The sequence below is a fragment of the Apium graveolens genome, chromosome 9 (genome assembly GCF_009905375.1).
Source record: "Apium graveolens cultivar Ventura chromosome 9, ASM990537v1, whole genome shotgun sequence".
Lineage (NCBI taxonomy): Eukaryota > Viridiplantae > Streptophyta > Magnoliopsida > Apiales > Apiaceae > Apium > Apium graveolens.
This window is the reverse complement of record NC_133655.1, coordinates 155915204-155928269: the sequence shown is the minus strand read 5'-3', so window position 1 is coordinate 155928269 and position 13066 is coordinate 155915204. Positions and strand designations below refer to the sequence as shown.

The 13066-nt window shown below is 41.3% G+C and overlaps 2 protein-coding genes across 2 annotated transcripts; both read left to right on the top strand.

The window, feature by feature from the left end:
* The first annotated feature begins 495 nt into the window (after positions 1-495).
* On the top strand, positions 496-2726 carry LOC141685682 (uncharacterized). The gene is made up of 3 exons (XM_074490772.1): positions 496-1170; positions 1313-2043; positions 2201-2726. Exons 1-3 carry the CDS (start codon positions 496-498, stop codon positions 2724-2726), a joined length of 1932 nt encoding a protein of 643 aa, XP_074346873.1.
* Positions 2727-8493: 5767 nt separating this feature from the next.
* LOC141685681 (uncharacterized) lies at positions 8494-11965 on the top strand. Its single transcript, XM_074490770.1, has 3 exons — positions 8494-9889; positions 9944-10290; positions 11570-11965. Exons 1-3 carry the CDS (start codon positions 8494-8496, stop codon positions 11963-11965), a joined length of 2139 nt encoding a protein of 712 aa, XP_074346871.1.
* Positions 11966-13066: the final 1101 nt, after the last annotated feature.

The window sequence follows — 13066 nt, the reverse complement described above, 5'->3', positions numbered from 1 at the left end:
TCTAACAAAGATTCGTATGAATTCAAGCGATTTGTAGCTGATGCTCAACATCCTTTATATGAGGGTGGTGAATGCAGTAAACTAGATTCAATGTTAAAATTGCATAACTGGAGGGCGAGATTCGGTATTAGTGACAATACATTTACTGACCTACTATCTTTTGTGGGTTCCTTACTTCCTCAAGATCATGTCTTGCCCGTTAATGTGTACGAAGCAAAGAAAACACTATCTAATTTAGGCCTCGAATATGTCAAATTCCATGCATGTCCAAATGAGTGTGTCCTGTACAGGGGTGTAACCGAGAATGCTTCTGAGTGTCCCAAGTGTCATCTATCTCGTTGGAAGCTAGGGAAGGATGGGAAAGCTAGGGTTAATATTCCAGCGAAAGTAATGTAGTACTTTTCAATTATTCTCAGATTTAAACGGAAGTTTAAATCTGCTTCAACCACTAAACTTTTGACTTGGCATTCCGACAAAAGAATTCAAGATGGACAAATGCGTCATCCAGCGGATTCACCATCTTGGCAGAACGTTGATTATAGGTGGCCAACCTTCGGTAATGAGCCAAGGAACCTCCGCTTAGCTTTGGCAACAGATGGTATCAACCCACACAATAACAATCTAACTAATAGGTACAGTTGTTGGCCAGTAGTTTTGGTAACTTATAATCTTCCTCCATGGTTATGCATGAAGAGGAAGTTTATGATATTAACAGTACTAGTCTCTGGTCCACATGAGCCTGGTAATAACATCGATGTATTTCTACAATCGTTGATTGATGATTTGAAGAAGCTATGGGAAGAAGGTGAGCCGATTGTATACGACGCTGGTACAAAATCTTTTTTCACTTTAAGAGCAATATTGTTATGGACGATAAATGACTTCCTAGCCTACGGAAATTTATCAGGTTGCGTGAATCAGGGGTATATGTCTTGTCCTATATGCGGTGATAACACTTTTACTAAATACTTATCCCATAGCAGGAAGATGTGTTATCAAGGTCACCGTCGCTATTTGCCTAGGCATCATCCTTATAGAAGGAAGAAAGCGGTTTTTAATGGCGAACAAGAGTTTGGACAACCACATCAACCCTTTTCTGGAGAACAGGTTTTAGAGAAACAAGAGAAAATTAAATTTACTTTTAGAAATGAAGTAAAGACGGCAAAGAAGGTAGTCTGTCCATGGAAGAAAAAGTCAATTGTTTTTGGACTTAGAATATTGGAGATTTCATCATGTACGTCACTGTCTCGATGTTATACACATTGAGAAAAATGTGTGTGACAATTTGATTGGGACACTACTTAACATAAAGCACAAGTCTAAAGACAGTGAAGCTTCTCGTAATGACATGATGGAAATGGGGATTAGGCTTGATTTAGCTCCGCAAGTAGGTGTAAAGAGAACTTACCTGCCTCCTTCTATTTTTACTCTAACAAAGGCCGAAAAACGAAAAGTGTTGAAATCACTATTGTCAATGAAATTGCCATATGGACATGTATCGAATATTAAAAACTGTGTATCAATGGCTGATGCGAAGTTGTTTGGGCTCAAGTCCCATGACTGCCACATACTCCTTCAACAGTTGTTTCCGGTCACAATTCGGTCCGTACTCCCAAAAAATGTTAGGGTTAGCATAATCAGGTTGTTTTTCTTTTTCAACTCTTTGTGTAACAAGGTTGTAGTTGTATCAAAACTGGAAAAATTACAAGCGGATGTGGTACTAATATTGCGCGAGCTAGAAAAGATTTTTCTTCCATCATTTTTTGATGTAATGATACATCTCACAGTTCATTTGGTCAGAGAATTGCGACTATGTGGGCCTATTTTCTATCGATGGATGTTCCCTTTCATACGGCTTAATAAAGTGCTCAAAAGCTCTGTGAAAAACCATTTTTATCTGGAAGGTTGTATAGAAGAAAGGTATCTTGAAGAAGAATCTGTTGAATTTTGTGTAGAGTTTGCTAGGCAGAGTTGCACAACTGCCGGTCTTCCGAAGGACCATGGCAGCAAGCTTTCTGGTCCATTATCCGCTGCAATAATAAAGTCGGTGGAAGAAAAATAACGGGACGAGGCGCATTTACACGTGCTTCTAAACAATCCTGAAGTTCATCCATATATTATGTGAGTCTGTTTTTTTATATTAATTTAATTTTTAGTCAGCAGTTTTGTAGTTTTTAATTTAGCTTGTGCATTTTGCAAGGATACACAAGAAATATCTTGAACAAATTTATGGAGGTAGAAAGAAAACCATTCAGTGGCTGATTGGTGAGCACAAGCGGCTTTTTGCAGACTGGTTTCAACAAAAGGTTAATGATGAAATAGAGAATGGTGTAATTATTTCAGAAATGATAAGATGGCTGGTATGTAAACCGTCATTCACTGTTTTGACTTTTGACGGCTATCTGGTAGATGGGGTTCGTTACTTCACAAGAGAAAGAGATAATACAAGGGTTGTACAAAACAGTGGTGTCTCCTTAGTAGCTAATACGGTCCAGGTTTCCAGTTCTAAAGATTTAAAGCCCGTGGAGAGCAATATGACCTTTTACGGAAGGATTGGAGAAATAAGGGAGCTGGATTATCAAGTATTTAAAGCCCCATTATTTTTGTGTAGATGGCCAGACAACGACAGAGGAGTGAAGATAGATGATTTTGGCTTCACACTCGTGGACCTTAGTCGACAAGGACACAAAAATGATAAATATGTGTCGGTTGACCAAGTGAAGTAAATTTTCTACGTTGAAGATCCAGTTAATTCTACATGGTCAGTCGTATTAACCTCAACGACTCGCGACTATCATGAAGTGTATAATGACGATGATTTATGAGACACGATCTTGGAAAATCCACCTTTTTGCTCTAAAATCCCTGCATTCGATATTGATGTCAATGCTGCTGATGCAGAACCTACTTCTGGAAATCAAAGAGAGAATGGAGAGGGAATTTAGATCAAGAAGTGATCCATATTAGATATTTATATCCCCTTATCGGAGAATCGTGTTTGGCATAATATTAAATGCTTCCTTGTTTTAATTTAAATATAAGCAGAATATTATATTTCTTTGTGTTAAATTAGTCAGTTGGGAATTATCAATATTTTCCATATTTTGCATTTTAAGGAGTTTTAAATATTTTACAGTTGCAGTTGTTAATACGGAGCAGTTGCAGTTTTATTTTTTTTTTAAATATTTTGCATTGTACTTGTTAATAAGGAGATTTAATTCTAGTAAGGAGAGTTTCGAAATAATTGTTAAAAATGGGAAAAGTAATATTAACTGTTAATTTTAGTAAGTTGTTTTAATTGCATGTTTTAATCTTGCCTTGTGATTTAATATTGCCTTGTGATTTAATATATGCATCAAATATTGCCTTATGCTCATTCCATTATATTTTACAGATATAGCGGAAAAAGGCAAAGAAGCGCATTTAACACAAAGTCAAATTTGTGCCAAATCAGGATAAGCATGAAGAGGTAAAAGAATCAGAAATAGAAGGACATGAATCTAATGCTCCACAAGCTGAAGCATCGCAAGAAGCCCAAACAGAAACCCCCTGGAGGAAACGTCTAAAGCTGAAGAACCGACATCGGTAGTAACTAGTACACACTCGACAAAGAACAATTTTTTACCGTTGTTTTTTTCTTTTTGTTAAATGCACATAATGGTCCAACAAGAATCGGAAATCCTACAGCAGGAAGTATCTTGATGTTGTTCGTATGGATATTCTTGGCTACATCAAAGAGTTCATGTAGCGAGCCGCCTTTCTTTCTCTAACTTTTCTGATATGAACTTTTGCTTATTGGTTGTAAAAAATTTGTAAACTTACCATAACATTATCGTGGTACTTTAAGTTGTTAATATTTGATGATACTTTAAGTTGGTAATGAAACAAAATTGGATTAGTTCTTCTGTTGTTATTATTATTTTTTGTTTGTTATTATTGTTGGTTTCATTGGATTAGTTCTGTTGGTTTGCTAGTTGTTTGTTGGTTGTTGGTTGGATAATTGTTGGCATTTGGTATTTTTGCCATTTGTGGGTGCATAGGAAACAATTAGAACCTGTCTAGTTTTTAGTAATCTAGACATCAGTTTTTACACACCAATTCTAAAAGCCTGTTGTTAAAAGGTTACCTAGACATCAGTTCTTAAAAAAATTTGCAAAGCAACCGATGTTAACTTCAAACAAATACATCAGCCAAATATTAAAAACTGATGTAAAAGAAGGAAAACTTTCATTACCTTTGACATCGGGTAAAGCATGATGAGTCACGTGAAGAGAGACTACAGTTTCTATAAAGAAATCGATGTTAAAACGAACAAACACATCGGTTCTAAAACTAAAACCGATGTCAAAAGAAGGCATTAACATCGGTTTTTTTCCAAAAGCGATGTTATAGCTAGCTTTGACATCGGTTTGTGCTGATTTATACTTTGTTAATTACTAGTTTAGACTGATAATTACATCATATTTAAGCTATTAAAAAAGATTGTTCTGCAGTTTTTTGGTTAAAACGACAATATACATCGGGTTTCATCCTGGAACCGATGTCAAAGTTAGTCTTAGACATCGGGCTACAACTGATGTTAAATGGGGGTACCTTTCTCTACACCTGCATAGACATCGGTCGGGAAAATCTTTAACATCGGTTTTTCGCCGATGTCTATTGAAGGTTTTCTAGTAGTGGACCCATCGAGAGCTCCAGATGTGGGAGGAACACCTCTAATTCTCATCAGCAACGCTGATATTCTAGAGCAGTTATACCGCATAGGGGATACTCTTAACAGTTTTCACTCAAGGCTGAATATGGTGGAGCATCGCAGAACGAGGAGGGGTCATCGTTTTCGCCATCACGGCCACGCCGTGGAGAAAGCTCCCGTAATTGAAGGAGATGCTCAGGACAGCGGAGAAAACCTGCGAATCACTCATCGGTGCTTGGAATATTCTGATGATGTAGAACCTACTATGGAGCTTGTAGATGAGGACACTGATGGAAGAGAAAGGCCTCGTCTTAACAATCAGGTTGTGCCGCACTTACATAGGTCTGGGTGTACGATGGACGAGCGTCGTCGTGCGGAAAATACTCAGAATCAAGATGTGGAAGGAAGAGATTTTTCAACCTTAAAAAGAAGGCTTGGCATAAGGTTGGAGGATGACGATTTGAGAATGCTGCTGGTAGAATGGCAAAAGGAAGGAAACACTGGAGAAGCGAGGCCCCGTGATACAACGCGTGTGCCCCTTCATACCAAAGGGATGATAGGGTGCGGCACCACAAGCACGAGCGTGCCCCTCCACGAGAAAGGTTTGGGAATTATTACCGAGGCTATCAAAAGAATGGACGAGGAAGGTTTCTAACTCAGTTCCAAGCTGCGGTGAAGTATACACCACCGGTTACCACACTGGCCAATGTGAAACAGAAGGAAGGGGAAAGCTTGACCTCATACTTTAAAAGGTTCAATGCAGAGTCTACCTTGGTGAGAGGTGCGACTGATGAGACACTGAAAATACTCCTTATAGCTGGTCTGCGCGTGGGAAAAGATTTTTGGAAGCATCTGCAGGGAAAAGACCCTGTGTCTTTAGCTGATGTACTTGCGCAAGCAGAATCCTTCAAAGCGATTGAACAATCGCTTGCTGAAATAAAGAAGAATGATAGTACTCACAACTCCAAAGGGCGAGCCAAGAGGAGAGATAGATCCGTGAGTCTGGATTACCGGCGGAATGCCCGAAGCCCCAATCGGGTGAACACCTTGAACACGCGGAGAGAATGGAGTCCACCGTCGAACTATGAAAGGAGGATAAGCAATTACACTCCACTGGAAGCATCTATTAACCATATCTTCGAGGTAAATAAGGATAGCGGAATCTTCAAGTAACCACACCGTTTGACTTCATGGCAAAGTAGAGACAAGAAGAAGTATTGTGATTACCATGAGTCCACCGGTCATGACACCCATGAATGTCGTCACCTGAAAGTTGAAATTGAAGAGTTGATCAAAGCGGGATACCTGGGAGAATAGATTGACAAGGTGAAATGACGCAGGGGAGGTGATGACAAGGGGAAAAATGAAAGGCAGCCCCCGCGGGCGGAAGATGCGGAGAAGACAACGGAGGTTAAGTTCCAAAGAGCTGGTAGTATCAGGGAAATTTTTGGAGAATACCCCTTTTTCGGTGATAGTAATCGGGTGTTGGAAAGAAATGCAAGAGAGGCACGACACCCGCCGCTCACCAACATTCACAGCTTGGAAGATCGACCTCTAAAAATATTCAAAGGGGAGTTTGATGATATTACATTCAGGGAAAGATAATCAAGGTGGGTACACCATCCCCATAATGATGCGCTGGTGATTACTATGCTGATTGGGGTGATAAACGTACATCGAGTTTTCTTGGACAATGGGAGCTCTGCTAACATCCTGTATTACAGCACGAACAAGAAACTGGGTTTCCCGGATAACGGCATGTATTTTAAAGATGTACATGTCTATTGCTTTATGGGAGAAACAGTGAGAATTATGGGTTCGGTTAGGCTTCATGTCACACTTGGGGAAGGAGCTTTGTCGGTCACCCAAATGATAGACTTTAAAGTGCTAGATCAGGACTCCGCACACAACATGTTGGTGGGCAGACCTTGGTTAAGAGCATTCAGGGTGATAACCTCGATACACCACTTGATGATAAAGTTTTCGACATCCAATGGAGTGGGCAGTCTGAGAGGGTCGCAATACGAGTCACGCGACTGCTACCATAAGGCTGTCAAAGAATTTCGCAGAAGAAGATACGAGGAAAAAGGTCTTCCATTTGAGGATGCAGAGGATATTCAGACAAAACCAAGTGGAGAGGTTTATGCCCATTATTTTGTGGAGGGTCCCGAGGAAGAAGAAGCTCATGCCAGCAGGGCTCCTGTTTTGACAAAAGGAATTGTTTCGAGGATCCGTAGTATGGAAGAAATTATGGTGAACCATATGGAAGGGATCGTGCAAAAGGAGGTTAACGGAGAAAAATTGGAAGGAAGAAGTGAAATTTTAGAGAGTCTCGAAAGTAGTCCCAAGGTGGATGCTGCTCAAAATGAGGATGCGTCCTTGAAGAGTAAAAATGGAATCGAGATTGATGCTCCTCAAAATGAGAACGCGCCCTTGAAGAGTAAAAATGGAATCGAGGTTGATGCTCCCACACATGGGGACGCGCCCTCAGATGTAAGAGTGGAAGTCGAGGATACCTGAGATTTTGATCTGGAACCCAGGATCCCCGCGCTTGCCGAGAAAACGGGGTCGACCGAAGACACAATATCTGTTCCGGTCGATAAAGATGACCCAAGCAAGGTTTTGAAAGTGGGATCGCAGCTGAGTGTTGAAATGAGGGAAAGCCTTATCCGCTTCTTGACTACCAATCTCGATGTTTTCACATGAAGTCATTCAGATATGGTGGGGATCGACCCGGAGGTAATGTATCATCTTTTGAACATCTTCCCTAATTGCACGGGCATACGACAAAAGCGTCGCCCGGTGAGCGGGGAAAGGCCAATAGCATTAAAAGAAGAGGTAGACCAGCTGTTGGAGGTGGGGTTGATCAAAGAATCTTTTTATCCCGAGTGGCTCGCAAATCCAGTGCTTGTGAAAAATCCGAACGGGAAGTGGAGGACATATGTATATTTCACAGATCTCAATAAGGCTTGCCCAAAAGATAGTTTCCCGCTCCCGCAAATTGATCAGTTGGTTGACGCGATGGTAGGACATGCCCTGCTGAGTTTTATGGATGCATACTCTGGTTACAACCAAATTCCCATGTATGGTCCCGATCAGGAGCATACATCCTTCATCACCGATAGGGGCTATACTGCTACATAGGGATGCCGTTCGGGTTGATCAACGCTGGCGCAACCTACCAGCGGTTGGTAAACATGATGTTCAAGAACCAGATTGGGAGAACCATGGAGGTATATGTGGATGATATGTTGGTAAAATCCAAGGAGGCGAATGACCATTTCAAGCACTTGATGGAAATGTTTAACATTCCAAGGAGGTTTCGCATGAAGTTGAATCCACAAAAGTGTGTATTCAGTGTGGAGTCGGGAAAGTTTCTTGGGTTCATTGTCAACCATAGTGGAATTGAAGCCAACCCCGCAAAGATCAAGGCACTACTGGATATGAAATCACCCACCAGTGTGAAACAAGCGCAAAGCTTAACTGGGAGGATTGCCGCGCTAAATTGATTTGTTTCCAAATCATCCGACAGATGCAAGGAATTCTTTAAGGGAATTAAGTTGGCAGGGAAAGACTTCGTATGGACATCAGAATATGAAGAGGCTTTTAGAAGGATCAAGGAGCAACTGGGAAATCCTCCCATGTTGTCAAAACTATTAGATGGAGAATCTCTAATACTGTACCTTGCAGTGTCTGAGTTTTCAATCAGCGCTATTCTAGTAAGAGAGGAAGATGGGTAACAGTCACCAGTGTATTATGTGAGCAAGCGATTACACGATGCTTAGACTCGCTACACAATCATGGAGAAACTGGTTTATGCCTTGATCCTTGCGTCAAGGAAGTTACGGCCGTACTTCCAGGCCCATAGAATTGAAGTGCGTACAACATATCCGCTATGGCAAGTCCTTCACAAGTCAGAATCATCGGGGAGGATGTTAAAATGGGCCGTGGAGTTGGGACAGTTTGACTTGGAATACATTCCCCGTACAGCAATTAAAGGACAATCTTTAGCCGATTTTTTGTTGGAATTTGATTCTACCGTTGATGATAAGGCTTTGGTAATGCTCCAGCCCCCTTGTAATGAAGAATCTTTAGAAGAATTCCCACATCCCTGGTGGATCTTGCATGTAGATGGGGCAGTTAATAATGGAGAAGCAGGCGCAGGCATAGTACTCGTGTTTCTCGAAGGCCATCACCTTATGAGTGCAATTCACTTCAAGTTTTATGCGACGAATAATGATGCGGAGTATGAAGTATTGATTAATGGCCTAAAGATCTCTTTGGAAATGGGAGTGCGAAACCTAATTGCGAGGAGTGACTCTGAGCTGGTGGTAAATCAGGTGAATGAGGGGTTTCAAGCTCGAGGACCGTGGACAGAATTGTACTTGAGATGCACGCAACACTTGATTGGAAAGTTCAAAGAGGTGAGGTTAGAATGTGTACCGCGGGAGAAGAACAACAATGCGGATGCCCTGGCAAAAATGGGGTCACAGCAGGAAGCTGTGTTGTTGGGATCTATACCCCTAGAAATCCAGGAGATTCCTAGTATCCCGGAGGTGGAGATGATGCAAGTGGATGAGGCACCCAAGGAAATGTGGGTGATGCCCATTCTCGCTTATATCCACAAGGGAATACTCCCCGAGGATAAGTTCAAGGCTCGACGACTCCGCTACCAGGCTGCAAGGTATGTGGTGTACGATAAAGTTCTGTATAAGAGAGGCTTCAATCAACTGCTACTTAGATGTGTTGATGAAGAAGAAGGAAATTACATCTTAAGGGAGGTGCATGAAGGGATTTGTGGTTATCACTCGGGGGGTAACTCGTTGGCGATGAAAATTTTACGCCAAGGATACTATTGGCCTACGATGAGAGAAGATGCTGTGAATTTTGTTAAAGCATGTGATCGCTGCCAACACTTTGCAAATTACTCATCTATGCCAGTGACGCTCTTAACACCTATGGTGAGCCCCTGGCCATTTGCCATGTGGGGAATAGATCTTATTGGAGAATTGCCCAAGGCTAAAGGGGATGTCAAGTATGCAATGGTCGCGGTGGATTACTTTACTAAATGGGCAGAAGCAATGCCATTGGCGACCATCACTGCAAAGAAAATCAGAGGCTTTGTTTTCAACTCCATCGTGTGCAGGTTTGGAATCCCTTACAAGCTTGTGTCTGACAACGGAAAGCAATTTGACAGCAAGGAATTGCGACAACTGTGTGAAGATCTGAAAATTAAAAAGGAGTTTGCAGCGGTCTATCATCCTCAAAGAAATGGGCAGACAAAAGCCGTGAATAAAATAATAAAGCATACCCTCAAGAACAAATTGGAAGAGCGCAAAGGGAATTGGCTTGAAGAACTCCCAAAAGTGATGTGGTCCTACAACACTACTCCGCGATCTACTACGGGAGAAACTCCGTTTATGCTAACTTACGGCTATGAAGCTATGGTCCCTGTGGAAGTTGGCTCAGGGTCGCTTCGTAGGGATCGTTGCGCGGAGGAAGATGGAGAGGTTAATCAAAGGCTATTTAGATCTTTTGGAGGAAGTAAGGGAAAATTCTCAGCTGAGGCCTGTGGCATATCAACAGCATGCTGCAAGGTATTATAACAAGAAGGTAAAGATACACCTGCTGAAAGTAGGGGATTTGGCGCTTATGATGGTTATGCCAAATATGAAGAATCCCCAACATGGAGTGTTTGGAGCTAATTGGGAAGGGCCATACAAGATAAAAGAAATCTTGTGGAAGGGACTTATCACCTTGAGGATATGGAAGGAAAGCTGGTTCCGCGAGCGTGGAACGCGGAACATCTTCGAAAGTATTATCAGTAAGGCGCGGCTTTGTCCCCTTACATATCTTTTTATTATATACTTATGGCTGTGCCCAGATTATAGACTAAAAGTAATAAAATTCCTCCTAGCCTAGGGGGTAGTGCATGTACTACTTAACTTAGAACTAGTTGAAGGATCATTTTTTCGAATAAATTCCCCACAGAGCATAGTAGCCGTGGGACTGGTACACTTTTGACACCAAAACGCATTATTAATAAAAACTTTTAAATTTTCCAAAGGTTATTTACTTGTTGATTCGCTTGGCTGTATGACGCGTCCTAACCACAAGACGCGCCCTGAGGAGTAGTTCTGTACATTTATTTGTGAAAATAATGATTGATAAAGGGAACAATAGAACTCAAGTAAAATTGGAACTAAGACGCGTCTTGCTATTAGGACGCGCCCAACTAATATTGGTTGATTATCCTCTAATTTTATGCTCATTTAATTCTGTACTCCATGAATGAAATCAAGGACACATCCTTATTGAAGACGCGTCCGACCTGATATGATTAAAAATACTATCTTAAAAAATGAAAGGTAGACGCGTCAAAGCACCGGGACGCGCCCATTTATATTTTGCTTTGCCTAAATATAAAAATACAACACGATATTATGATTGGGAAGAATATACTATCCAAACAATTCAAGATAATCTAAGAGACGCGTCCAAATAATGAGGATGTGCCCTGTAAGGACATCTGCTTAGCTTGTGATAATAAAGGAAATAACAGCAAAAGCTAAAAGGCGATGCGTCCTCAGCTCAGGACACGCCCAAATATATGGAAGATCAAGATAATCAAGAAAGAGAAAATCCGCATGGTTAAGAGCTTTGTAAGAAATACAAGCAAATAAAATCTAGGGAAATAATAGATCGTAAGTTTACAACTTGCAAGGCTTAAAAAAGAGCCCGTACCCTTAAGGTAGTTCAGATAAAATCACGAAGTCCACCATCCTATGGGCTTCCTAGGTTAACAAAACAGTGCTCAAAGGTAAGCATTTCTTAGTTACTAAAATTCCCTCGGATTGTTCATGGATTTGGAAAAAGGTGTTAAAGCTTCGTCCCTTGGCCATGAGTTTTTTGTCCTACAAAATTGGAAATGGGGAGTCTATATCTGTATGGTTCGATCCTTGGTGGCAACACACTTGTTTAGCTTCTTCGGTGTCCTCGCCTATTATTTCTCTGAGTGGTTTGCACCATAGAGACAATCTAGATGTTCTTATCTGTAGTGGGGTTTGGTCTCTCCCAACAGCAAACTCCCGAAACCATCATCTCGATCCTGTGCTTCTTTCTTGGCTGGCAAACTTTGAGTACCCATGTTTGCATGCAGGTTCGGACTTACTGTTATGGAATGGTATTGATGCTAAGAAAACCAAAACTTGGCATATTTGGGATTCTATTCGCTTTAAAGCAGAAAAGGTTCCTTGGTATCAGGGAGTTTGACATAAACTTCGAGTGAACCGTTATGCCCACCATCAGTGGGTTGCTTGCCATGGAAGACTTCATACCCTATCTCGTCTCCATAGATTTGGTCTGGTAGAAACACGGCAATGCTTCATGTGCATATATGGTCGAGAAACAGAATCCCACCTTTTCCTGCATTGCTCGTACAGTAATTGGATCCTTCGAAGCCTTATATCTTCCTTTGATATCGACATCCATGGGAAATCCTGGAATGGTTTTATCAGCTTTCTTATTCAACTCCCGGATACAACTAAGAGCATTTTGGCACTTTGTGTTGCTCAAATTTTCTGCTACCATGTTTGGCGTGAGCGTAATACGAGAGTTCATGAATTGGGAATTTTTGGTCCAAGGAAGCTGCTAGAAGGTATTAAAAAGGATTTTATTGCAAGGCTTGACAGTTCAGATTAGTTTTCTAAGGTTATAGATAGTAGACCTGATTTTATTCACTGCACTAGATTGTAGTAGGGTTTCTTGTTTTATTGTTTTTCTCTTTTGCTTTCTATCTCCAATATCTGTTTAGATTGGTTATAGATATTCTCTCTATGGCTTGTCATATAGCATAGGGTTGATCCCTTATGTTCCTTTTTTCTGTTGATATATACATAATTTAGCAAAAAAAAACTTCATAAATAAACATAGGACGCGTCCTCAGCAGGAGGCGCGTCCTGAGACTTGTCCTGGTTGTTTGGTGGAGGAGGCTGAGTATTAAGTGGAGAAGGCGCAGGGGACGCGTCATCCTCTTCTAGGCCAAGGATGATCATCTTATTTTTGATAAAATCTGCAGCCCTGATTCTGAAATCATTTACCCATTTCTGGGTGTCTTCATCGAACTTGGAAAAAGTGTACCCTGGGTCATTGGCTATGAACCCAGAACACCACTCTTCAAAACCGGCTGCAAAACCATTTTGATACACTAATTTCTTCTCTTCTTTCCAGCCATGCAGTCTGTCATTATTCAGAGTGTCAAGCTCTAGCTGCATGGTGGAATTCAGAGAGATTACATCCTTCATAGCCTTCTCCATAGAGGTGACATTGCCTTCGAGCACCGCCTTCTCACCCTCAAGACGCGTCTTGTCCTCC